Here is a 27801-nt window from a genome sequence, read left to right on the forward strand (position 1 = left end):
CCGGCTCCACGGCCGCTGCAGGACCACTCCCACCCCCACCAGGCAGTGTCTGTCTAGAACCAGGAAGAAAGCCTTTTCCCTTGATCGTTCTTTTTAAAGAGGGTTGCTCAGCCTTGACATAGAATCATCTGACATAAAACAGGAGCTGTTCACAGCTGAAAATGACCCAGAAGTTATCAAACTGTGGTGACCACAAAGACCTTGGGTCCCCAGGCAGGCCTCCTGTGTGCAGGTGCAGCTGGGGCCCTGGAAATGTCCATGGGGGCAGGGCTGGGCTCCACAGTCTCCCTCGAGGGGACAGAAGTAGGAACCTGCTCTCACAGCTCTGCTCAGGACAGCACGCCCTGATGGAGACGGGGACAGCGCCTCATGAGTCCTAGATGTCCAGGTGATTCTTGGCATGGCCTGAATCTCAGCTTCTTCATGAAGGGTGGGGAGGGCCGCCCAGCCACCATAGGTCCCACAGGTCCTTCAGGAGACAGCCCAGCCACCGTGGGTCCCACAGGTCCTCCTGGGATAGCACCTTGGTGGGCTTGTGGTCCAGCAGGTACCTGTTCAAGTGGCTCTTGTCACACCACACAACCTTGATCCCATTGGCCAGGTCAACCCCCATCACTGGGTGACAGGCCAAGGTCAGTCAGTGAACCTCCACCACCAACCCCCCAAAAAAGGTCCCCATGTAGTAAATGTCGCCCTGGTCCCTGGGGATGTGGGCCTGGGACTGTGGCCAGCGCTGGTAGTTGAAGTCTTCATGGGACACCCAGTAGAAACTGGGGTACAGGTTACCAAAGAGGGAGGACAGGATCGCCACGCCCACATGGTCACAGAACTTCCTGTCCACATCCACACACGCCAGGTCGTCCACCTCACGGAGGAAGCGCTGCTCACAGAAGCAGCTGACCTTCGCCATGTGCTGCATGGACACATCCTGCCAGTGCCGGGTGCCAGGGACTTCAAGGACCACCACCCTCCAGCCTTCCCAGGGGGGCACATGCGCCTGGCAGCCCACTGGTCAGTGACAACCTAGTAGATGAACCTGTGTCCCACCATGATGGCTTTCTCTGTCCTCTGCAGGGACAGTTCCAGGAGGACCACCCATCTACAGGGATGAGGGACAAGGTGGGAGGAGGGTCACTGTCAGAGGCTGGTGGCAGGACCCCAGAGCTGGGGGCCATAGACGTGTGCACCTTCTTCAAGGGGGCACTCCCTGGGCTGCTTTAAGCTACAGCCATTCTCCCAGCCTGTCCCAAGCAAGTCTGCTTGTGGGGCCTCCCTACCTTCTGCTCCCAGAGATGGGGGGCCATCAGCACCCCACCAAACAAAGGGGAGCCTGAGGATTCAGAGGTGGGAAGCCAGCCCCACAGTCAGCACGCTGGAGCCAGGAACGCTCCCCCTGTGCCGAGTTCCCAGGCAAACCCTGCAGGTGCCCTCCCCTGGCTGACCCCCTGCAGGTTCTGTCCCCACCTGCCAGGCGTGGAGCGCCTTTGGGCACAGCCTTCCTTTCTATGGCCCACAGATTGGCTAAAATCAGCAGGGCTGGCCTCCTGCCCCACTTTGCTTTGAGGGGGCTGTCGCAGCACCCCACAGAGCTGTCTCCACCACCATAGGGTCCTCCCTTGAAGGCTACTGGGCCTCTTGCTGACAAGGTCCATCAGTCAACTGCTGCTATTCCTAAAATTGGTCACTCTCAAACTCCCCCAGATCAGGAATCAGGTCCAGCCCGTGGGCAGGGAAGGGGAACAAGGACCGCTGGAAGAAGAGGGGGCTTGCTTAGCTCCCAGCCGTGAATCCAAGAGTGGAAGCTTCCAGGTCCAGGTCTACATCTCCCGGGCCCCAAGAAGTTGGAAGTCTTGTCTCTCCAAGGGGACTAACTGCTGGGACAGCAGCTCCCCCTTTGTCAGCAAGGGTGGTGAGCCCCTCTGAGACGGATTTTTGTTAAGGTTCTATTTATTTGTCTGACAGAGAGAAAGAGACAGCTAGAGAGGGAACACAGGCTGGGGAAGTAGGAGAGGGAGAAGCATGCTCCTCACTGAGCAGGGAGCCCAACATGGCGGGATTCGATCCCAGGACCCCAGAATCATGACCGGTGCTGAAGGCAGATGCTTAATGACTGAGCCACCCAGGCACCCTGAGACTGATTTTTTCACACAGGCACTAAGGCTACTTGCCAGTGCCTGCCCCATACCGGGCAGCTTAGTAAACTGCTCACACAGGGAAAGTGGGCGCCACACTTAAATAGGTGACAAGGCCACATCCAGCGGACAGACATAAGTCAGCTCACTCGGGGGCAAGTCCAGGCCCAGCCAACAGGGGAACAAGCCAGACATGAAGCACAGGGAGAGAGGAGTGCTCCTGGCAGAGGGCAGAGGGAACGTAAAGGCCTGGAGTCGGGCCCGAGGCACATGTGGAACAACCACACACCTGGAAGCCCAAAGGGGGTTGGGGGGATATGGTGGGAGAGAAAAGGTTGGAGAGGACAGGCAGCTGGGGAGCAGATCACAGAGAGATTCAAAGGTTATGTGCTGAAAAGATCACTCTGCTGGTTACCGGAGAAGAATGGGCTCCGTACAGTGGAGGGCAGGGAGACCCTCAACCTAAGCCCTAACCCTAACCCCGCCCTAACCCTAATCAAACACTGTGCTCAATTTTGAGGACTGACTGCTCTACTCTGAGATCACAAACAAGTCCTTCATGCTGGCTTTCACTCCTTGCTCAGTATTGCACTGAAAGTTCTATCCAGAACAATGAGGCAAGAAATAAGGAATCCACATGTGAAAGGAAACAGTAGAACTAGGTCTATTCAGAGACCAGAGATGGCATCATCTTACATAGAGAGCTTCCTAAAGAATCAACAAAAAATGACCACAGCCAGTTCCCTAATTCTGCAAAGTTACAGGATAAAATATCAATACACAAAAATCTCTCTTATCTGTACACACTAGCAATGAATCATCCAAAAAGGAATTTAAAAAAACAATTCCACTTTAGGGAACATCAACATGGACAAAATACTTAGAAATAGATGTAATCAAGGTATATGTCTAAACACCAAAAATTACAAAACATTGTTGAAAGAAAGTAAGGGAAACCTAATTAAATCTGAGGATACCCCATGGTGATGAAAAGACATACTACTGATAAGATGGCAACAGTAACAAAGCAATGTGGAAATTCAATATGCTCCCAAGAAATTTCACAAAGGCCTTTGGGAAGAAATGCACAAGCTAATTTTTTTTTTAAGATTTTATTTATTTGACAGAGATCACAAATAGGCAGAGAGGCAGGCAGAGGGAGAGAGGAAGGGAAGCAGGCTCCCCACTGAGCGGAGAGCCCTATGCGGGGCTCGATCCCAGGACTCCGAGATCATGACCTGAGCCGAAGGCAGAGGCTTTAACCCACTGAGCCACCCAGGTGCCCCTGCACAAGCTAATCTTAACAGTCATATGGAATTTTAAGGGACCACAAGATAGCCAAAACCACCTTGAAAAAAGAAAATCAAAGGTGAAAGGTCATACTTTCAAAGTTCAAATCTTAATATAGATCAACAGTAAATAAAACATTATGGTACTGTCATAAAGGCATGCATACAATCTGGAAGAAATAATATATTATATGTTAATTAATTGATTTTTAAATTTATAAAAAAATTTTAAATAAATAAAATAAATTTCTTTTTAAAGGTATGCATACAGATCAGTGGGATTTAACTGAGAGCCCAGAAGTAAACCCCTTCATCTATGGTCCACTGAATTTTGACAAGGGTGGACAACATTACACTGGGGAAACAGAATGGTCTTTTCAGCAAAGGGTTCTAGACAATCGGCTATCCATGTACAGAGGAATGGAACTGGACCCTTTCCTCACACCACATATACACATTAACTCAAAATAAGTTAAAGCCTTAAATGTAAGAGGTAAAATTATAAACCCTAGAAGAAATAAATGGGGATAAACCTTTAGAACCTTGGATTTAGCAATGCTTTTAGATCTGACACCAAAGCATAAGAAGAAGGAAAGAGAGGGAAAAAAAAAAAAAAACAGATAAATATCCTCAAAATTAAAAATCTGTCCCAGGTGCCTGGATGGCTCAGTTGGTTAACCGTCTGACTCTTAATTTTGGTCAGATCATGATCTTAAGGTCATGAGATTGAGCCCCACGTCAGGCCCCACACTCAGTGTGGGGCCTGCTTAAGATTCTCCTTCTCCCTCTGCCCCTAACCACTTGCTTACTCTCTCTCACTCAGTCTCAAAAAAGAAATGTAAAACAATTTTAAAATATTTGTACATCATAAGATACTATCCAGAAAGTGAAAAGACAGCCCCCAGAATGGAAGGAAATATTTGTACATTATTTATCTAATAAGAGTCTGTTGCCCAGAATATGTAAAGAGCTTTTACAACTCAACAAAAAGACAACCCATTTTTAAAATGGACAAAGGACTTGGATAGACCCTTCTCCAGAGAAATCAAACAAATGGTGAAAAGCACATGCATAGATGTTAAACATCATTAGTCTTTATGTTAAACATTATTAGTCTTTATTAGTCTTTATTCATTAAATCTTCATCTAAACCAGTTAGATGTCCTTTTGCACAAGTAGAATCACTATGATCAAGAGAAGAAGAAATAACAAAAGAATGTTGAGAAACTGAAACGCTTAAACCTCGCTTGTGAAAAATGGTGCAGTCTACATATAAAATAGTTTGACATTTACTCAAATAGATCCAAGCAGAATTACCATAGGCTTTAACAATTGTACTCCTAGATATATACCCCCCAAACTGACAACACTGGTTCAAACAAACAACAATGTACAGGAATATTCATAGCAGCTGTGTTCACAACAGGCAAAAACCAGAAATGTCCATCCATGGGGAAAATGATGCCCTTTTGCAAATGACATATGCAAATGTCCATTCACGGGGAAAAGGATAAACAAAATGAGGTAGACCCATAAATGTCTATCTTGTTCTGCCCTATGAAGGAATGAAGTAAAATGGTTCATTTGTGGGGGAGAAATATGGTGGTTCCCTAAAATATTAAACACAGGGACACATGGGTGGCTCAGTGGGTTAAAGCCTCTGCCTTTGGCTCAGGTCATGATCCCAGAGTCCTGGGATCGAGCCCCACATCCGGCTCTCTGTTCAGCAGGGAGCCTCCTTCCTCCACTCTCTCTCTCCACCTACTTGTGATCTCTGTCAAATAAATAAATAAAATCTTTAAAATATTAAACACAGAATTCCACTGCAGCCTATAAGCCCCCAAAAATGGAAAGTAGAACTACCCATATTCAGAGCAGCTTTTCTCACAACGGCCAAAAGGTGGAAGCCGCCCAAGTGTCCACTGACAGATGAGTAGATAAACAAAATGTGGTTTGTCACCATGTAACATGATTCAGCCTTAAAAACGACGGGAGTTCTGGGTGCCTGGGTGGCTCAGTGGGTTAAGCCGCTGCCTTCGGCTCAGGTCATGATCTCGGGGTCCTGGGATCGAGTCCCACATCGGGCTCTCTGCTCTCTGCTCGGCAGGGAGCCTGCTTCCCTCTCTCTTTCTCTCTGCCTGCCTCTCTGCCTACTTGTGATCTCTCTCTCTCGCTGTCAAATAAATAAATAAATAGAATCTTTAAAAAAAAAAAAAAAAAAGACAGGAGTTCTGACTCAGGTACCACACAGGTGGAACGTGGAAGTCATTATGCTGAGTGAAATCAGCCAGTCACGGAAAGACAAATACTGTATGATCCCACTTGGATGAGGTATCTGGGACCCAAAGCTGGGTGTGGCTGCAGGGGGCAGAGGGGAGAGGACAATGGGGAGTTGGTGTTTCATGCATACAGGCTCCCTCATGGAGAATGAGAAAATTCTGGAGAATGATATACAACCGTGGGAACTCAGTTAAGGTCAGAGAATTGTGTACCTGAAATGTTTTAAGGGGTCAATGTTCTTATGTTCAGTCACTGTGAAAAAGTGAATGAAGGACCAATGCATGTCACAACGTGGATGGACACTGAAAACAGCCCCAGTGACAAAGGTCATATAGAAATACCACTCAGATGGGAGCCATCTATGCTCCTTAATTAAGTCCATCAAGGTTACCCAAATAAGGGAAAGTCCTGGAAGAATTTCCAGAAGAAGAAAACTGGATCCGAATGGAGAAGACATTTCAGGCCATCAGGCAGGTGGGGACAGCTGATGTGCGCCTGTGGACTGGGTTCAAATGTGGGAACCATCATGATTTCCTCACTTGGGGTTACGTGGTGGTTCCATGGGATACTGTCCCTGTTTGGGATAAAATGCACCAAAGTAGCCTGTGTAAAGTGGCAAACATGGTAAAGAAACAACAGCTGGGGGGTCTGAGTGTGGAGATAAAGCATATTTGTGCTGCTGTGACAAGTTACTGCCGATTTGAAATCACCGCAGAGTAAATGACTCTTCCAAACATCCACGTTAGCACCACGTCACAGAAGCAGGGAGGACATCAGACTTCAGGATGGAGGCCAAGCCCTCCCAGATCCAGTTCACCCACCGTGGAGAGGCCACTCGCCCTTGGAGGAGGCCACATGTTAGCAAGAGACTCGTGGGAGGATTAAATCAGGGGCCCCTCTGTCCCGGGTGCGGTAGAAGCAGCGGGATTGGGGGTTCCGATTCTCCACGACGCTCCACCACAACCTGGTTAGAACTGAAAACGCATGAAGGAAGCCTCAGAAGTGGACTGGGGACGCCGGAAGGGGAGGCTGGAAGGGGGCGCCTGGCGCTCAGTGCTCGTTACAGACCCCACATTACAATCCCCCACAGGAGAGACTCATCCATTCCAGGCCCTGCACGGGAAGCGGGGGGGGGGGGGGGGGGGGGGGCGGTTCTTCTCCTCCAAGAAACCCACGGTCCCCACAGCTCGGCTGCTGAGAATCCTCCATCACCCCAAACCCCTGCCTTGCTCCAGTGGACTTTCCCTCCAAGCAACCATCCCAACTGCTTCCTCCTTCTCCAGGAAATAACGTTCCTCGCCTCTGTTCCTTGCACTTGCCTGTGAAGTGCCCGTGGCTTGCTCATCCCCGATTGCCATTCTCTGCGCTTCCCAAATAAACCCATTTTGCTGGTCAGATAACTGACGGTTTGGGACAGCCATGGGACACTGATGACACGCAGGGAGGGACACGCGGAGACAGGAAGACACGCTGTGCTCAGGCAAGAACCGACACTGGGAAAATACCTACTCTCCCCAAAGCCGTCTACACAGCCTGCGCTGTCGCTCTCGAACTCCCAGACTCTGAACCAACCCTAATGTGGGTGTGGACACGGGAAGGACCTTGCGGGGCGGAGGCAGGGGGAGCACTGAGGCCGGCGGCCGCTCCCTGACGACAGATGTCTCAGGAGCCCCAGGAACTGAATCCGCGGGCACACAAACACAGACGCGGGACCCGGGGCGCACATCCAAGCCCAGAAAGGGGGGACCCCACAGCCCCACAAACAGCACAGACGGAGGCCACGTCACCACACACAAAACCGCAGATGGCCCAGTGTCTACACAGCGCGCCCTTCCTCTGTGGGGTCCTGAGACCACGCACCCCCTCACCAGTCCCCGCTCAGGCGGGTCTCCTCACCTTCTCCAACGGCCGTCCCTGAGGGGGAGAGACTGCTGCCAGTGTGGACATGGCCGCACCGTCCACAGTGGGTCCTGTCAGCGTGGATGTGGGCGCACATCCTCCCCAGCTTGTCCTGTCAGCATCGGAGCAGCCCATGTCCTCCAGAAGGCTACACAGCGGTCCCAGGTGGCCCGACTCCTGTCCCAGAAGCGGCTGCGCAGGCCAGGCTCGGGGTGGGAGCTTGGGTCCTGTGCCCTCTGCAGGCAGTGGGGAGCAGTGCAGTACAAGGGGAGCTCACCCTTCAATGGAAGCACCTGCTCCTTCCCAGGATCCAGGTGGAGCCATTTCATTCTGGAATTTCAAGCTGCATGGAGCCAAATATCCCCCAAATTCTCCAAAAATAGCTAAGGAAAAACGAATTGGAAAAAATGTGGAATGACAACAGTCCCTGACCCAAACGGTGGCACCAAACATGACCCTAGCCCTGACGCAGACCCACACTCTGACCTGAACTTGCTCTCAATCCTAGCCCTGACCCCAATCCAAGACCCTAACCCTAGCCCCCTACCCAAACAGGGTTCACAAGAATCAAAAGGTAGAAAATGCAAATATCCATCAGTGGTGAATGCATAAACAGTGTGGCGAAGGGTTTCAATCGGGTTGAGGTTCAGGTTTGAGCCAGAATTCTAGATCAGGCTTTGGGGATAGCGTCAGGGGAGGATTTAGAGTGAGGGGCAAGGGAACAGTTAGAGTTCAGGGTTTCAGATTTATAATTTAGGGTTTAAGACTCAGGGCTTCTGGGATAACATTCAAGGTCAAATTTGGGGTTTGGGTTCATGCTGGGATTTGGGTTCAGGGTTCATTGCCCAGAGTTCTGGGTTAGGGTTTGGGTTCATGGTTCAGGGCTTGGATCCAGGGCTCAGGTTCAGAGTTTAGGCTTCAGGTTCAATTCCAGGTTTGGGATTCAGGGTTCCAGTTTGGGCAATAAGGTCAGGTTACGTTTCACCATTAAAGTTGGGGTTAAGGTTAGGTTTAGAGATAACACACTTTCCTCAGTTGTCATCATGGACACAAAATTTCTATCTGAACTTTCTAAAATCTGAAATGCATTTTATCTGGGTGTCAGGAGGTCATTTGGAATTTAAGATCTCAGTAACTCCCCACCGACAGCATTCTGATCCCAGGGTGTCCCAGTCACTGAGAATTTCCTGTTGTCTTGGCTCAAGCATACCCTTGGCAGACAAGGGCAAGCGGCTGCCAAAGTTGGGATGATTTCACAATGGTAGAGGTGTGAATCCAAATATTGTGGAACTGTTCATGGAAAATGAAACAGGTGACTAATAATTGGTCAACTCCTGATTCTTCCACAAAAACAAAGACCAAGTCTCCAATAGAGTCTGATAATGTTCCCTAGGAAGGCCTATGGTACTCATTACCAGTACTGAAAGAGAGCCCCTTCCCCTGCTTTAAACTAAGAATCACAGCAGGATATATCCTACTTTGTGTCAACAATAAAATTTTATTATTTGGATGTTCCAGTGTACAATTTATGGAAGCACTGACAACATTTTCCCTTCTTGAATCCTCAGCAACACACGAGTAAAATGCAGGCAATGTTGTAATGCACTGCTCATTAGAGTACCAAGTACAAGGTGGGCTATTAGAAGCAATAAAAAGATATCGAACATGAAACTCAGAAGAAGCACCCTTCATGGGCACTTAATGAGGATCCTTAAACATAAGATCTAACATCTCATCCTATAGAATTCACCCATAAAAATCATCAATAACAATAGCCTGCGACCACTCTAATCACCTCACCATTAACCTCTAGGCTTGTAATACACACTCCAACCACTCAGCAGCAGAACAGGACTTGCCCACTCTTGGTGGACCAACCCTTATGGTGAAGCCAAAAAATCCCACCCCTTGGAAATGCCAGCCATGAGGACACAGTCACAGAAACCATACCCAGAACTCAATAAAGGACAGACATCTCATGAAGCAGATGCTGAGATCACCAACACTGCCATGAAGTAGCTCTACAGTGGACTCCAGGTTTGTCCCCTGCCCGGGATCACACGGGGCACCACATTCTTCCAATACTCCATCCTCAGGACAAAATTGTGACTGTCCTCTTCATCCTGTGTGCAGGTTCACAGGGTGCCCTGAGAAAGTCAGACACCTTCTTGAGAGCACTCAGACTCTCATGCCTATCCTAGCAGAGGGAGGGAGCTGCTCTCTGTGACTTCTGTACCACCTAGAGAATGCTTGGAACAAGTCTTGCCATACTCCATGCAAAAGGCATATTCTCAATTTACAAAATGATGGACGCTGAAACACCAGGACTCCCTGCACCTTCTTGAACCTAGATAAGCAAGAGCTACAGCTTGGCCAGAGCTATTATCCCCAACCCCCTACACACACACACACCCTTCCTAGTACACTCCAGATGAGTTTCCATCCAACTTGTTCATTCTAGCCATTGTCTCTGCAGAGGTCCTGGGACTGAGGTGCTAGGTGCTAAGACAGCACCTTCAACCATTTATTATCAGAAATTAATAATTCATTAACAGATGCATCACAGAAGATTTTGCCAACATGGCAATTAGAAAAGTCATTACAACAGAGGTCCTAACAACCTGTGCCAATCTCCACGTCTCCACTTCCTGGTTCCAGGGATTGGCTCATAAATGGACATGTGACCTGGTCCCAGCCAATAAGGAGGGAGGAACTTTAAGTTTCAGCCTGTAGAGCTAATCATGGGTTGGACCACCCAGGCCAGGGGCTTGTCCATCGCCTGGACCAGGCCCGTGCCAGTGCCCCAGAGAGCCTAGGAAGCCAGATGCTCCATAGCATTGCTGTAGGTTGAATCAGACTTGTCCTGAGGCCCACACATGCTAGATCCTCCGTAACTCAGGAGAACCTGAAATGTGCTCATGGTCTTGGCCTGAAAAAGATGAGCATCTATGTGGTATATAACCCACAAGATAGACCTGCCAGGCAATGGGGACTGACTCAGCCAAACAATACCTACATGGGATTCAACCACAGACAAAAGTGTTGTGGGAAGCTCGAGGTCCACAGAGAAATGGGGGGGGGGGGGGGATTCCCAAGGCCTTTGTTGTTGGCCAATCTCACTATCACCTTTTTTTCCTCTCATGTGCAGGGGTCAGAGTCAGGCAGGATAGATCCCAGTGTTTTCCCACTCTACCGCTGGAAAAGAAGAACCCTTTCCCCCATCATCCATCGTGTTGCAGATCTGGGGTGTGGGAAACTACCCTCCATGGGCCAAATGGACCTCCCCCTGTATTCTTGCAATCCAGTGTGCCTGGAACATGAGTAATGGACAGTCGGTGGCTGCTTTCAATCCACAATGCAAGAGTGGAGTAATTGCCGGAGACACCACATGGACAGTAACACCTAACAGAAAACCTTTACAGAAGACTTCCCAGAAGAGTCTGTGCCAATCCCTGGTCTCAAAGATTCTAGGATCATGTCCCTTCTTTGAGTAGAATGTAGAACCTTCTGGGTCCAATCTAATGTCTTCAACCCCAGAGGCAAGGACTTCCATCCTTTTAGCCAGAACTCCATCTCCATCCTCCTCTACTGACACCTTGAACAGCACGTCTACAGGTCTGCAGCCCAACAGGAATTCCCTGTCGTTTCCATGGTAGTGATGCTCAGAAACGGAGGCATAAGTGTGAACTTGTGAGGGTGAGTGTGTGTTTCCTCATTGGTAGGCACAGTGTGCAAGGAGACGACAATAGAGTAGCATGCTTTCTGTCCCACAGGAATGGCCACGCACTGTGGTTGCACAGTGACCTCAGAAGGAAGCCACCTTTACAGAACATCATCTGAGAGGACTCCCAATTCCCTTGTCATGGACACTAGGTTTCACCAAAGCTGAGGGCACACAGAGGGACAGAGATTCCCCCTGCCCTTCAGGGTTTTGAGGGATTCCTGCTGATCCAGGACCAAAGATCCTGAAACCATTCATCTGCCTGTCATCCAGCCAGGCATCCGTGAGAGAGATCTACTCCAAGCAGAGAGGACAGACAGAGAGACAGAAAATGACAGCCTTGTGTGACAAGTGCCACAACAGGAGACACTCAGGAGGACTGGGGTGTGCAGGGTTGGCCAGACATGGGAATGCTCCAGGAGGGCGGTCACAGCTGTGTTCGATGGGGGATACTCAGGAGGACTGGGGTGTGCAGAGTTGGCCAGACCAGGGGGCTAGGGGGACCAGCCGTGCTCCAGGAGGAAGTCACAGCTCTGCCCTTGAGTGGCTACACATGTCAGTGTGGGTGGGCATTGGCCAGACTGGAAACGACAGAGCGGGCAACGAGCAGTGTCCTTAAACTGTTCTGCAAGGCAAAATTTCAGTAACAAGATTTCTTTCAGTACAATTTCATGTCACGTGCATCCGTGAGTCTGTAAAGCTGATTCTGTAGAACATGAAGTACGTAGTTGGCCATGGCTTTCAAACCTGAGGTGCAGGGGACAGAGCACGTTTGATATTTCTTTTGGCTGCTTCCAGAGTAGGATGACTTTCCCCACCTTCGTTTCTGACCCCAGGACAGGGAACAAAGGCAGCACACATCTACACTTCGAAATGTCCTCAGAAATCTGCAAGTGATCAGGAGCTAGTGATCAGGGCCAGCACGAAAGAAAGGGTAGGCCGACAGCAAGGAACCAAAGGAACACATCAAGTGCATGTGAGCAGGCCCACTTCTCCGCCTGTCAGAAGTGAGCGGTGCCTGACCGGAGGGAGTCCCATCTGCACCTGGTGCATCTGGTTGCTGCCCTTGAGCAGAGCGGAGGATAGACTGAGCTGGGTGCGGCTGCTGGCGGTGGGGAGATAGCAAGGTCCTCACTTTTTTTTTTTTAAGTTTTTCCTTCTTACTGGGAAAGGACTGTTTTTTTAACCTTTCGATTCCATTGATTTCCAAAGGTGAAAGCAACTTCACCTGAAAAGCACCAGCTTTAAACTCAGAAAACACTGGAAGGTTTTCTAATGGAGAACAGAAGTCTTATCAATCGTGTTACTGAAAATAGGACTAGATAGAGAGCCACATTTATCTGCAGTTGTGCCTTGCATTAAATTAGCTTGACTCCTTCACAAATAAGCTTTTCCGGAGGGTTAGACAGATGAGGTGCTCTGGCAGGCAGGATTACCTGTGGTCTGCAGAGTACAACCCCATCAGGGCCACAGGAAGAGCAGAAGGACCTGCTGGGATACTGCAGACCTGAAAGTCTCTGTCCATCTCCTGCCATGGACAGCCCAGTTTCTGTGGCTACCACTCCCCCTGAGCTTCATTTGCAAGTGCCTAGTGGCCATGCTACTCTATTGTAGTGGCCACCAAGGCTGCCTGCCAAGTCCCTAGAGGACTAGCTCCTGGTCCTCAGCTAAGATGAAACAATCATTATGTGTAGTGACCTATTTCCAGGGACAGGTCATGTGCTCAGCGCTTTGGTGACTGTATCCTCTCCCACTGTATTTTTTAAAAAACACCTTAGGCAGGGAAGATTGACATACACAAAACTGTCCATAGTTGATGTATGTAACTTGACCCTGACCCTGAGCCTAATATGTAGTTAAGATATACTCGATTTAGAATATTGCTTGTAAATTAGAGGATGGTTTTTAGGAGCTAAGGAATTCAGGGACCCAGCTCCTTCGGTCTTATTCTCCCTTAAATCCTGCAAATGGGAACACATTTGGCCACGTGCTATCTGGAGAGTGGCCACACGGGGGCAACAGGGAATCAACAGTGCCCCAAACCCCATTGCAAAACCCATTCTTCCTTCATCCTGTCAAGCCTTGTTCATTCAGTGCTTGCAGGTCGTTGCTTAGATGATGAAAAATGTGATGTTGTCGAATTTTTTAAAAACCGAACTAATTCTTTCACCCTGTTAGGAATTGAAGATGTTTTCTAAAATCTTGGCCTTGGAGAGCACGTGAAGGCCCAGGGGCCTGGGAAAGGGCTATGGAATCTATTCAGGTCTACTTAGGAAACAAGGATGGCTTCTATTACACTTCTCTTCAGGAAGAACTTGTGTCAATTAACAGTCCTGAATCCAACCAATGAAACTGCAAAATGGTGCAGCTCAGAGGAAAACAGAATCAACAGCCTCCAGAAGCACAGAAAGAGCCACACCCAGGAAGAAAGAAGAGGTACCAGGAAGGCTGTGCTCAGGCCAGTTGGCATTTCTGTAGATCCTCTGGAGCTAGAATGTCCCCAACGCCCCCAGGGGTTGTGGGTCAGGCAGAGCACACACCCTGACGCTGCCCTGTTGGAATCCATGACGAACCTCCAGGTCCCTTCCTCCATGAGACATCCCCCACCCCCTGACGACTCCAGCCTGCTTCTTGGAAACCCCATTCCCCTTTCTGACCCCATCCTTCGCTTTTCCCACCACTGCCATCACACAGAGTGCGATGAAATACTTACTGCTCTGTCATTTACATGGTTTTTGTCATGTTTGCTGTGAAACGAGACCTTGCATCATCTACCCTGATGGAGAATCTCTTGTCACATTGCCTGACTTCACTGTGCCCTCACAGTGTCATGGGGCTAGTGTCCTGGGCAAGGTCCTGGCTAAGCCGGCTCAGCGGTTGCAGTGAAGGCCTGACCCAGCCACTGCTGTTTTTGTGCAAGTCAGGCAGCACAGCCAAATCCTTGGTTTGTGTTCAGGATGGCTCATGGCCCCTCAGCCACATCAGATGGCCTGGGGCACTCCCTGAAGTCACGTGCTAGTCCAGTGTTGCCCTGGGGAATCTCCGTGGAACAGCCATTGTGTCCAGTGGGGGAACTCCATGGGAGCAGGGCCGATGGGAGTCCAAACTCCTGAGATAGAATCCATCCCAGAGACTGCCCAGAACTTCCTAGGAGTTCATTCTATTGTCTTGCATGAACCAATTCATCTAAAACCATTTCTTCCTTTTAGAAAGCATGAGCCTCACGCTATGATGAAGGGACTTTCCTAGGTCATATTGGTCATCAGCGAAAGAGCGAGATGTCCTCCAGCATTATCCCCCAGAGTGGCTTTAGCTAGAGCCACAATTGCCCATTGATCTTTCCTGGACTCCCAGACTCTCATAGGACTCTTCATGGCACATATTCTGGGAAGTAAGGTCATGTCAGGGCCCCAGAAGCCTGACCCCGGTTATAAAGAGACTCTGGGATGTCAATGGTTTCCCAAGCCATAGGCCATCTCAGAATTTGTCTGCAAAGACATGGTTGGTGGAAACCCACATGCTGACAGAGAATAGAGGAAGATGGAAAAAACTAGGCTTCTCCATCATGACGGCACAAGTGGCCTAGGCCAGGCCAGTGCCACAGAAGGCCCAGGGAGCCAGGTGCTCCATAACATTGCTGAGGGCTGAATCAGCCTCGTCCTGAAGCCCACACATGCTAGATCCTCTGCTAACTCAGGAGAACCCCAAATGTGCTCATGGTCTTAACCTGAACCAGGCAAGCATCTGTGTGGTGTAGAACACGCAAGATATACCTGCCAGGCAATGGGGACTGACTCAGCCAAAAATATCTACATGGGATTCAGCCACAGACAAACATGTTGTGGGAAGCTGGAGTCCCACAGAGAAATGGATTGGGGGGGTGGGTGGAGGGAATTCCTGAAGCCTTCATTGTTGGCCAGTTGCACTATCATCTTTTTTTCCTCTCATGTGCAGGGGTCAGGGTCAGGCAGGATAGATCCCAGTTTTTTCCCACTCTGCCACTGGAAAAGAAGAGTCCTCTCCCCCATCATCCATCGTGTTGCAGATCTGGGATGTGGGGAAACTACCCCCCATGGGCCAAACGGACCTCCCCTATATTTGTGCAATCCAGTGTGTCTGGAACATGAGTTATGGACAGTCTGTGGCTGCTTTCAAGCCACAATGCAAGAGTGGAGTCATGGCCGGAGACACCGCATGAACAGCAACGCCTAACAGAAAACCTTTACAGAAGACATCCCAGAAGAGTCTGTGCTGATCCTAGGATCATGTCCCTTCTGTGAGTAGAACATAGCGCCTTCTGGGCCCAATCTAATGTCTTCAACCCCAGAGGCAAGGACTTCCATCCTTTTAGCCAGAACTCCATCTCCATCCTGACACCTTGAATGGCATGTCTACAGGTCTGCAGCCCAACAGGAATTCCCTGTCGTTTCCATGGTAGTGATGCTCAGAAACGGAGGTGTAAGTGTGAACTTGTGAGGGTGAGTGTGTGTTTCCTCATTGGTAGGCACAGTGTGCAAGGAGACTACAATAGAGTAGCGTGCTTTCTGTCCCACAGGAATGACCACGCACTGTGGTTGCACAGTGACCTCAGAAGGAAGCCACCTTCACAGAACAAACATCATCTGGGAGGACTCCCAAGTCCCTTGTCATGGACACTAGGTTCTACTGAAGCCGGGGGCACGCAGAGGGACAGAGACTCCCCCTGCCCTTCAGGGTTTTGAGGGATGCCTGCTATTCCAGTACCAGAGATCCCGAAACCATTCATCTGCCTGTCATCCAGCCAGGCATCCGTGAGAGAGATCTACTCCAAGCAGAGAGGGCAGACCGAGAGACAGCAAATGACAGCCTTGTGTGACAAGTGCCACGACAGAGGACACTCGGGAGGACTGGGGGTGTGTGAGGGGGACCAGTAATCCTCCCGGTTGCCTCCAAATTCTGACCAAGCCTTTTTTCTAGTCAGTCCTCCGTGGATCCCACCTCAGCACCGGCAATGGGCCTACCATGCCCCCAGGCCCTAACCCTAAGCCTGGGTTTGGTTCTCAGGCTTCCCTCCCCAGAGACCTGGCCCCCAAGCCCTCATGTCAGGGGACTCCTAAGCCACACCCCAGGAGTTTGCCTGCCACGCAGGAGGTAACCGTGCCCTTTGTAACTGCAGAGAACCCTCAGAGTGGAAAAATCCTGCATGTACCCCAGAGGCCAACCCCATACTCGGTGGCCCCTGGGCCACAATCCCAGATTTGACACCGCATTTGAACCACGCTCTCCAATCAGCCCCTCAGCGATCCTGCCTCAGCCCCAGCAGATAGGGCCTGCCATGCACTGAGACTCGAACCCTGACTCTACTTTGCTTTGTCAGTCTTCCGTCCCCAGAGGCTTGGCCCCACAATCCCTCCAGATTGGGGACCCCTGAGCCACACTCCAGGACTCCACCTGCCACCCAGGAGGAGATTGTGCCTTTGGGACCTGCACAAAACCTTAGACTGGGAAAAACCCGCATGCCTCCCGCAGGCCACCCCCAGCTTTTGCACAACCCTGTGCTACAAAGAGCCCAATGCTCAGCCTCCCCCACACCCTTAACTCTGCCTCTGGGGAGCTCGCCTCCCTGGTGGCCGACAGGGAAGCTGCCTGGACCAGGACCTTGGTCCTACATGTCCCCAAGATGCAAGAAAGCACTCCCAATACCGGGTAGGCATGCGGCTGGTATCGCCTCACAACAGCCAATTCTCCTCAGTTTTCTGCCCAAATAAATGCCACTTTGGGCAGAAAGCTTGTGAGAATTGATTGGGTACCCATGCAAACTGGGTTATGGCGGTGGGGGCCTTCAGGGGGACCGCGTAGGCCCATCTCGGAGTCCCGTGTTGTCGCAGGCCAAAGCTTGTGAGAAATCCTCTAAATGCCGGGTGCAATCACGGCGCAGATGGCCTCTGAAAGCAGGCCAAGCATGGCCTCTACTCTGCCCTCTGGGGAGCCTGCCTAATAGCTGGAAGTTGGGGCCTGCCTTGACCCTAGGCCTTAACCCTAACCCTGGGTTGGTTTCGTAGGCTTCCACCCAAGAGGCCTGGCCCCCAAGACCTCCAGATTGGGGAACCCTGAGCCACACCCCAGGAGTCTGCCTGACACCCAGGAGGATACTGTGTCCCATGCAGATGCTCAGAACCCTCAGAGAAGGAGAAACCTGCAAGCACCCCTGGGGCCACCCCCAACTTTGAGGGTCTCACTGGCGACAAACCCAAAGCCCGACACCCCATCTGAACACTCCCTCCACTCAGCCCCCCTCCCCTCCCCCCGGCGATCCTGCCTCAGCGCCGGCAGATTGGGCCTGCCATGTCCCTAGCTATGAACCCTAACTCTATTTTGCGTTGTCAGGCTTCCATCCTGGCAGCCTGGCTCCCCTAACCCTCCAGATTAGGGAACCCTGATCCAATTCCAGGACTCAGCCTACCAGCCAGGAGGAATCTGTGCCATTGGGAGCTGCACAAAACCCTCAGAGTTGGAGAAACCTGCATGCCCCTTCAGGCCACCCCAAAATTCGGGGCTCCCCGGGCCAGAAACCAAGAGCCTGACAGTTTCATCCACTCTGTCAACTCTAACCCCGGGAACACGCCTCTGCAGTTGCCCTAAGGGGAACCGTGGGAACATCCCACAGTCCCGCATGGCCCCTACAGGCACCTAGCGATAAAAGCCTCCCAATACCGGGAGGGGGTGTGGCTGAATCGCCGCATAATGCAGGCCAATTCTCACAAGCTTTCTGCCCAAAACGATGTCAGTTTGGGCAGAAAGCTGCTGATAATTCTCTGGGAAATCCTGGTGATCCTGTTTCTCGTGGCAAAGGCCTTCCGGGGAGCCACCTGAGCCCTGCCAGAGGTCCCAGGTGGTCTCAGCCTGAAGATTACAATAAAGCCCTCTATAGGCCGGAAGCACAGGTGGCCTGGATTGCCTCTGGACACCGGCCAAACACACTCTCTACTCATCTGTCCCCAGGGGAGTCCACCTCAGGGCCTTTTGATGGGGCCTGCCATGCCCCTAGGTCCTAACCCTAACCCTGGGTTGTGTTCTCAGTCTTCCATCCCCAGGGGCCTGGCCATCCCGAGCCTTCCAGGTTGGGTACCCCTGAGCCACACCACAGACCCGACCTACCACCCAGCAGGAAACCAGTGCCTTTGGGAGCTGCGCAAAACCCTCAAAGCTGGAGAGGCCTGCATGCCCCCACAGGCCACCCCAAACTTCGGGGCCTCCCAGGCCAGAAACCCAGAGCCTGATGCTCAGTCTCACCCTGTCCTTCAACTCTGCCCGGAGAGAGCTCACCTCCACAGGGGCTCTCAGGGAGCAGCGTGGGACTGGCTCGCGGTTCCCCAAGGCCCCAACATGCACCTAGCGAGAAAGAGCTCCCAGTACAGGGCAAGCACTTGGCCTGAATCGCCACCCAACACCAGCCAATTTGAAAGAGTTTTCTGCCCAAATTGACATGGATTTGGGCAGAAAACTTGTGAGAATTGGCCAGAAACCTCCAGTGAACTCACTTCCGGCTGTCCAGGACTTCAGGGGAGCCTCCAGCGCCTGGCCCGTGGTCTTGAGTGGTCGCAGCACAAACCCTGTGAGGAGGTGCTCTAAAAGCCATGCACACACGTGGCCAAACCCTCCGCCTACTCAGCCCCCTGGCGTGCCCGTCTCAGCGCTGGCAGATCGGGCCTCACATGCCCCAGGCCTTAACCAGAACCCTACATTGGGTATTCAGCCTTCTGTCCCCAGAGGGCTGTCCCCCTAGCTCTCCAGACTGGGGACCCTGGAACCACACCCCAGGAGTCTACCTGCCATCCCAATGGAAACTGCCATCTGGAGCTGCACAGAACTCTCAGACCGGGAGAAACCTGTATGCCTCCCTGAGGCCACCCCAACTTTAGGAGGCTCCCCTGGCACCAACCCAGAGCCTGATGCACCCCATGATGTCCTCAACTCTGCCCCCCGGGGATCCTGCCTCAGTGCCAGCAGATTGGGCCTGCCATGCCCCTAGCCCCTAACCCTAATTCTAAGTTGGGTTTTCAGGCTTCCATCCCAAGAGGTCTGGCCCCCAAACCCTCCAGACTGGGGATGTCTGAGCCACAACCTAGGACTCCGCCTGCCACCCAGGAGGATACTGTGCCATTTTGAGCTGCACAAAACCCTCAGAGTGGGAGAAACCAGCATGCCCCCTGGAGGCCACCCCTACCTTTGGCGCCCCACCGGGCCACCAACATGGAACCTGAGCCTCGGCCTGAGCCCCTCCCTCAACTCTGGTCCTGGAAAGCTCCCCTCAGCTGTGGCCCTCAGGGGTGTCGAGTGGGTCTGTCCTGAGTTCCGAGATGGTCCCAGCACGCACATAGCGAGATAGCGCTCAAAACAGCAGGCATGAGCCTGGCCCAAATCACCGCACAACGCCAGCCAATTCTCACGAGCTTTCTACCCAAGTAGATATTGATTTGGGCAGAATGCTCATGAGATTTGGCTGGAAAAACTTGGCCAACTCGCTTCTGGCTGTGTGGACCTTCAGTGAGGCCGCCTGGGCCTGGCTGGAGGTCCCGAGTAGTTGTGGTCTGAACCCTGTGAGAAAGCACTCTAAAAGCCAGGGCACCGGTGGCCAAACCCTCCCCTCTACTCAGCCCCCTTGGGGTTCCCTTTTCAGCACTGGCAGATCAGGCCTCCCATGACCCTAGGCCCTATCCCGAACCCTAGGTTCGGTTTTCAGGCTTCCATCCCCAGGGTTCTGTCCCCCAAGCCCTCCAGATTCAGGACCCCAGAGTCACACCCCAGGAGTCCGCCTGCCACCCAGATGGAAACTGCGCCATTTGGAGCTGTGCAGAACCCTTCAGAGCCTGAGAAACCTGCATGCCCCCTGAGGACACCCCCTACCTTCTGTAGCCTCCGGCTACAAACCCACAGCCCGACATGCTGCCTGACCCCGTCCTCAACTCAGCACCCCAGGGAACCCACCTCAGCCCTGGCAGGTCAGGCCTGCCATGCCCTTAGCTCAGCTCACCTCAGGGACCCCTGTCAGCTCTAGGCAGACCTGGAACTCCCATCTGCCACGAAGTTCTGGGATCCCCCCTTCTTCTTTCAAAATTACACTGTTCGGAGTCTTTCATAAAAAAGGGAAAAGACTGCCTCCTGAATGCTTAAGACCTCCTTTCCTCTTCTGCCATACTTCTCTCCACTTACCTCGTACCTGGGCCAACTGGAAGGAACATATCAGTGGGACATGGACATGCTCTGAGATCTGAATCTTTCGTGGCAGCTTTCCGAGGGCTCCTTATGCGATCAGAAACTAGCGTATCCTACCACAGTGTGTTTGAAAGTGCTCATCTACAGAAGAGGAGAGCGAAAGTCACTCCATTTTTACCTCACTCTCATGAAGCACAACGTGGTCTTCTTCTTTCCTTCATTGACTTCAATTCCAATTCGTTTCCATGCAGTGGTAAGTCCTTTGCTTCAGGGGTAGGATTTCATGATTCCTCAGCTGCATGGAACACCCAGAGCTCATCACAACAGGTGCCCTCCCTAATAGCCGTCACCCATTGAACCCTTCCCCCCAACACTCCTGCCCTCCAGCAACCCTCGGTTTGTGCTCTGAGGTGGAGTCTGTTTCCTCATTGGCCTTTGTCCCCTCACTATGTTCATCTGTTTTCTTTCTGAAATTCCACAGGAGTCAAGTCATAGGCTATTGGTCTTATCCTACAGATTTTGCTTGGCTGAATCCACTCTAGATCCATCCACATCCTTGCAGATGGTAAGATTCCATTCTTTTTGAAGCTGGGTCCTATTCCATTGTGTGTGGATACAGATGTAGACATAGATATAGATATAAATCTCCCACATCTTCTTTCTCCATTCTTCAGTGAATGGACATTGGGACTCCCTCCATCGTTTCGCTATGGTTGATAATGCTGCTATAAACATCATGGTGCTTGTACCCCCATTGAATGAGCATGTTTGTGTCCTTTCAGCAAATACCTAGGAGTGCAATTGCTGGATCCTAGGGTTGTTCAGTTTTTAGCTTTTGGAGGAAGCACCATACTCTTTCCCAGAGTGGATGCAACAGCCCACATGCCCACCGACAGTGCAGGTGGGTTCTGCTTTAAGCAGAACATTCCTTGCCAGCAATTTCCTAAGGAGGAAATGGGAAACCTGTGGGATAACCTGGGTCACGCAGTCAGGCACGAAATTCACCCCAGGATTCCTGACGTCAAGCCCCTTGAAGCCACCAGCATGCCTCTATCCAGGAGAATTCCCAAACACTCTCCTTCTGACTTCACCGCCCATGAAACTGGGTGTCCCCAGCCAGAGTTCCCAGATGTTTGCAACACATCTGGCCAGAAAGCGCTCTCAACAACAGACACAAGTGTGGCCTGAATCGCTGCACAAGCCCGGCCAATTCTCATGAGCTTTCTGCCCAAATGATGTCAAGTTGGGCAGAAAGCTCATGAGAATTGGCTGGAAAGCCCAGATGAACTCGCTTCCAGCAGAGGGGGCCTTGAGGGAGCTGCCTGGGCCTGGCCCAGGGTCCCGCGTGCTGTCCCCAAAAGCCTACAGGAAAGCGCTCTCAAGGGTGGGTGCATGTGCAGCCCCACCCGAATGCGGCCACACCCGCCCTCTACTCAGCCGCCCAGGGAGCCCGCCTCACACCCGAACCCTAGCTCCTAATTGCATTGCACAGCTCTTTGCTCATCAGCGATGGATCCAAATATGGCTACAACTTGTTCTTAAAAGTCAAAATTGTTGCAATAATTAGTAAAAGATTGGGGAAAATGAGCAGATGATCTCAAAGGCAATTGGAATCGGAATTACAATTGGAAAATTTTGTTTAAAAAAAATAGGGTAGCACGTTGTCCATAGCTTCGCCTATAAAGTAAAACCAAACTTTTAACCTTCTTTTCTCTAGAACAAAGATCTCTTTGTCCCCATCTATGGAGCTCTGGCTGCCCAAATGTGTAAAGATTATGATAAAGATGAAGATGTGAACAAATACTTAGACAAAATGTAAGTAGAATTTTTTATTCTCATGGAATGTATATTGTTTGTTAACATCCCTGAATTTTGTCCACCTCTAATGACTTCGTTTCATTTCATGAGCTTTTCTATTACTTCAATAAATCACATTTTTGAACTGAACATCATTTCTGACAACTGCCATTTGGGTTGTCATAAGTATAAAGTAAGAGGAAGGAAAGTTTTTTCTATGAAAATCAAGCATGGAACACATTTTTTTTAGGTAGAACTCATCTCTTTGCTGGTCACTTATAAGCAAAAGTATGGCAAAAAGAGATTTTTCCTTTAACAAATGTGACGGATCATCAAATTTGATTCTTTTCAGAAGCCTTTTGTTCTAATATAATTCCTTCTAAAAGAAACATATGCTTACCTAAGTACAGACCATCTGGGAAGGATATACAAAGAATTGCTAACAGCAGCTGCCTGAGAGAACTTGGATACGGGGGATGACATGTAGAAGACAGATTTGCTTTTTCCTATGTAGTGTTTTTATTGTTTGAATGCTTTTACCATTGTATGCTTTATTTAAAAATATATTAAAGGGAGAAACCCACCCCTTCCTTTTAAAATAAAGTTCATTCTACTTGTCTTTATTAATGGAGATTCCTCCTGCACAAATTCAACCTTAAATTTTCTCAGAATAATTATACGATCATCAGATTATTGCACAATAATAAAACATCTGTCAACATTTTTGGAGCCTCTTAATTATGAATCCTGAAAAGGAATCTAGCAGGGCAATGACTAGAAAGCCTGTACTAATTAGAAATTTTAGTTAGAAAGGTTGAAGGGGAAATTTAGCCTACAGGAGCATTTTAGAGCTTTTAAAAAGGGTTCATTGTGTGTTTAGTTGGAAAACAGAAAAAAAGACAACATAAAGGAAAGCTTGAAAGGTTTTTTTTTATTTTTATTTATTTTTTAAATTTCTTTTCAGTGTTCCAGGATTCATTGTTTATGCACCACACCCAGTGCTCCATGCAATACGTGCCCTCCTTAATGCCCTCCAACAGGCTCACCCAACCCTTCACCTCCCACCCCTCCAAAACCCTCAGTTAGTTCCTCTGAGTCCCCAGTCTCTCATGGTTCATCTCCCCATCCAATTTCCTCCAACTCCGTTCTCTTTTCCATCTCCCCATGTCCTCTGTGTTATTCCTTATGCTCCACAAGTAAGTGAAACCATATGATAATTGACTGTCTCTGTTTGACTTACTTCACTCAGCATAATCTCCTCCAGTCCCATCCATGTTGATACAAAAGTTGGGTATTCATCCTTTCTGATGGAGGCATAATACTCCATTGTATATATGGATCATATCTTCTTTATCCCTTCGTCTGTTGAAGGGCATCTTGGTTCCTTCTAGTTTGGCGACCTTGGCCATTGCTGCTATGAACACTGGGGTACAGATGGCCCTTCTTTTCACTACATCTGTATCTTTGGGGTAAATACCCAGCAGTGCAATTGCAGGGTCATAGGGAAGCTCTATTTTTACTTTCTTAAGGAATCTCCACACTGTTTTCCAAAGTGGCTGCACCAACTTGCTTTCCCACCAACAGTGCAAGAGGGTTCCCCTTTCTCCACATCCTCTCCAACACTTGTTGTTTTCTGTCTTGTTAGTTTTGGCTATTCTAACTGGTGTAAGGTGGTATCTCAATGTGGGGTTTTGTTTTGTTTTTTTAAGAGAATTTATGTTTTGTTTTGTTTTTTTTTAAGATTTTTATTTATTTATTTGACAGAGAGAGATCACAAGTAGGCAGAGAGGTAGGCAGAGAGAGAGAGAGAGAGAGAGGGAAGCAGGCTCCCTGCCAAGCAGAGAGCCCGATGTGGGACTCTATCCCAGGACCCTGAGATCATGACCTGAGCCGAAGGCATCGGCTTAACCCACTGAGCCACCCAGGTGCCCTGGAAGGTTTTTTTGAATCCTGGTTTCCTCCCTTTCTAAGCTTCTTCTTTTTCCACTAGGAAGTTCTTTTTCATTGTCCTATGTTTATTTTTGTCCATGTAACTTTTTTTTTCACTGAGTACTTGCTAAAGTTAAGTGTATTTAATAGTGGGAGCTGCCTAACCTGTTTTACCCTTAGGTCATCCTTAAACATGTGATACAGCATTTCCAGAATACATATCATTTTACGTAGCTTATGTTAAATGTGCATTGTTTTGTGGAACAGCTGTAGAAAATGAAGAAACTCGTTTATCTGACTGAAAAAAGAAACCTTGGTTAGCTACTTGGGTGCACGTTTTAACAAATAAGAAGGAAATATTAAAGAATAAGTTTTGAGAGGCTACTGAAAGGCCTTGCCTTGAGAAATAGCAATAGAATAACTCATAGATGTAGTGAACTAATGAGCACTCTGACATCAAACCTGTCTCCCCCAACCACCCAGCCACCAGGTATCTCCCCTTTTAGGCCCCACGGGACAGACATTCCTTTTACACACGGTGGTGTCTTTATCTCAGTGGACCTTCTGTTGCTCCGTTCGCATCATTTCATTTGTCTATGTACATGTGGTTGTGAAATCAAAAGACCGATGTTGTGCCAGTTGTTCAGCAAAAGCAGTCTTCTTCCTTTTTATTCCCGCCACGGATGTCCTGTTTGCTCCACTAGATGGAAAGATCTTAGCTCCGTGTTGTCGAAAGTGTCTGCTCAGCCATCTCAGCCTCATACTGTGCCGTGTTGTGACATCTCCCATGCCTTCAGCTTTGTACTTCACGTACCACTCAGCCCATTTGCGGGGGGGGGGGGGGACAAGAGATAATGCAAGTACTTTCTCCCTGTTAGGGTCCGTGATCAAAGGAACAAGACTGATGCAAAGCGAAAGTCAAGCCAAGCTTTATTTCACACCAAGCATCGAAAATCAAACCGACCGCTTGGGGCCATCTCTTACAAAGAGGCGACGATGATGAGGACGCCGCTCCCAACGAGGCCACTCCCCGGACGAGGTCGCTCCCGATGACGAAGAGGCAACGACGACGAGGACAACAACCCCGATGACGCAGACTCTGCTCCCCATGACGCCGCTCCGGACGAGGCCGCTCCCCCATGAGGCCGCTCCCAACTACGTAGTCTACGCTAATGACTATGACCCTGACGACGATGCTCCCCGGACAGGCCGCTCGCCGACCCCAGTGACGCCACTTGCGGCGGCAAGGCCACTAGGGGCGGCGCCGCTCCCAACGACTAGCACCCAACTACTACTCCCCAAGGGCTATCCCAATGGCTACTCCTCCTCCTACTCCCCCCCCCCCCAGCCTCACAGACTAACCTTTATAGAGGTGGTTGAGCCCGGCCCACACACAGGTGGCCAATGAGATTGCAACACACCACAGTAAATATAGGCGCGCCCCACTGATTGGAGCCATCCAGCCTGGCTCGCCCCTATATCTGGGGTTTGCAAGTAAGTTCCTCTGGCTAACCAGGCCCTCATACAGGCCCTCACACTCCCAAGTCCCCTAGATTCAGTTCCCCTAGAATGAAAAATGAATTTTCTGAATGTCGCTTTTTTTCTTTTCTTTTCACTAAATTTCAGAGTTCTAACTGCAGAAACCTACACTGGCAAAAAAGTGGGCTTTTCTTTTCCTTTCTTCCTCTCCTCCTGGAGCCCATCCTGGACATGGCTCTCCTCTTACCATGATAACTATGTCAAAGGAAGAATGAGCACCCAAGGACCGCACCTACGGCAGACAAGGTAGCTAGACCCATCAGTTGGATGGGAAACCCATTCACTTTCCATCAACAGCTACTATGACAAAGTTGTTGTCAATAAGACACATTAGGCTGCAAACACCAACCTCCCTTAGCTTTAACACACACTGCCAGATTTGGGCCAGCCTTACCTCCTCAGGCTTCTCTGCTCATAGGAAACTAGTTACCATTTCCCGGATAATTGCTCTCTGCTTCTGTGCCTGTAAGACAAATAAAGAGCTCACTGCCAAATAGTCATTGATTGAACTTGTCAAATTTGCTTTACTTTGTAATCCATGCCAGTCCTAAACAGAGGACTCCATTCTTAAACACTGATGGAGTTCCCTACTCAGATATTATTTTTAGACCAGACGCTTTCCTTCATCACAGGGGATACCACATTGGGCCATGGCTGGTGGAAGACTTTTTGGCTTGATCTTGTGTAAGAAGATGCCATAGTTATTCAGAAATGACAGACATAATTGCCCAGGTAAATGCATTTTTAGCTCATTCAAGCTGTTTTGAAAATCTTTGATTTGTCCTCAGTTCTGTGGCTTTCTGCTCTGGTTGGGTAGGTTCAATCTATTCATTAGCAGGTGCTAAGAGATTCTGATTGAAAAGCATTTTATTTCAGCCCAGGAGTAAAACTACTGTGAACAGAGATAAGTGCTTTTAGGCACTTAAGCATCTATAGAGTTTTCTGACCACACAGTGTGTGTGGAGTATATGTCCCACACCGGGAAAATGTTTTTAAACAGTAAACTGAAAGGGAGGGTAATAAGGGTGATGTCATAACCTGATGCCCAAAGCAGTTTCTTTGTATAATCACTTTAGCACATGGAGGAGGTGGTCTTTGGCTGTCTCAGAGAATATTGTTGTGGCCATTTTATTCCCAGAGCAATGTCTCCCCAAGGAAAAAACAAAGCTTCCTGTAAAAGTACATGCTGTAAGTACTTTCACAGCCCTGATATATGAGAGACAACTTGGAACCATCTGAGACCAACTCAAATATCCTAGGTAGAAGATGAGGCAGGAAATGCATCCTTAGCCAGAATCCCTTTAATCTGCTGGTCTATGATTTTTAACCTTGTGTCATTCATTTGGGGAAGACTCGGAAATATACATGGGTATCAGATATGTATAAGGCTCAAGTATATTGTCTCCAGATTCTCACAACAGACCTATGAAGTTGGTCTCATTCTTCTTTTCTCTACTGACCCTTAATACTATTATTTCCATACTGACTCTTCACATGAGTGCCAATAACCATTCTACATAGTATTTTGTGACTCCAAATGCAGTTTTACATATTCTTCTGTCTTTTACCCTTCCAGTATCCCTGTGAAGTAAGCAGAGTAGGAGTTGTTCCCATTTTCCAGATAAGAAAACTGAGTCCCAGAAAAATACGATAAAAATCGAATACTAACATATCAAAAAAAGTATGCATTCAAAAATATAATCCAAATGAAAGATTTTCCCAATCCTTGTTATGATTACTCTCATTATTTCATTTCGTTTCTCATTATTTCCTGAATAATGTGGTTCAAATTGAAATCCAGGTCATTTAGTCTCAGTGTGGTGAGTTTACCACAAAACTAAACTGATTAAAAAAATTCTCTTTCCTGCAAGGGCAAAAATGAACTATTGGGATTTCATCAAGATCAAAAGCTTTTGCACAGCAAAGGAAACAGTTAACAAAACCAAAAGACAACTGACAGAATGGGAGAAGATATTTGCAAACGACATATCAGATAAAGGGCTAGTATCCAAAATCTATA

General features: G+C 49.3%; 1 protein-coding gene and 1 pseudogene across 1 annotated transcript in view; one reads left to right on the forward strand and one right to left on the reverse strand.

Moving 5' to 3' along the window:
- Positions 1-329: 329 nt before the first annotated feature.
- On the reverse strand, positions 330-20245 carry LOC123942087 (annotated as a pseudogene).
- A 1553-nt stretch (positions 20246-21798) lies between these two features.
- The window catches only part of TRAPPC3L (trafficking protein particle complex subunit 3L), a 38326-nt gene continuing 32323 nt past the window's right edge, over positions 21799-27801 (forward strand). Inside the window, 3 exon segments of the mRNA XM_046006041.1 lie at positions 21799-21900; positions 22234-22331; positions 26414-26513. Of these exon segments, the coding sequence (XP_045861997.1) occupies positions 21799-21900; positions 22234-22331; positions 26414-26513 (300 nt within the window).

This window comes from Meles meles, chromosome 5 (assembly GCF_922984935.1).
Source record: "Meles meles chromosome 5, mMelMel3.1 paternal haplotype, whole genome shotgun sequence".
Lineage (NCBI taxonomy): Eukaryota > Metazoa > Chordata > Mammalia > Carnivora > Mustelidae > Meles > Meles meles.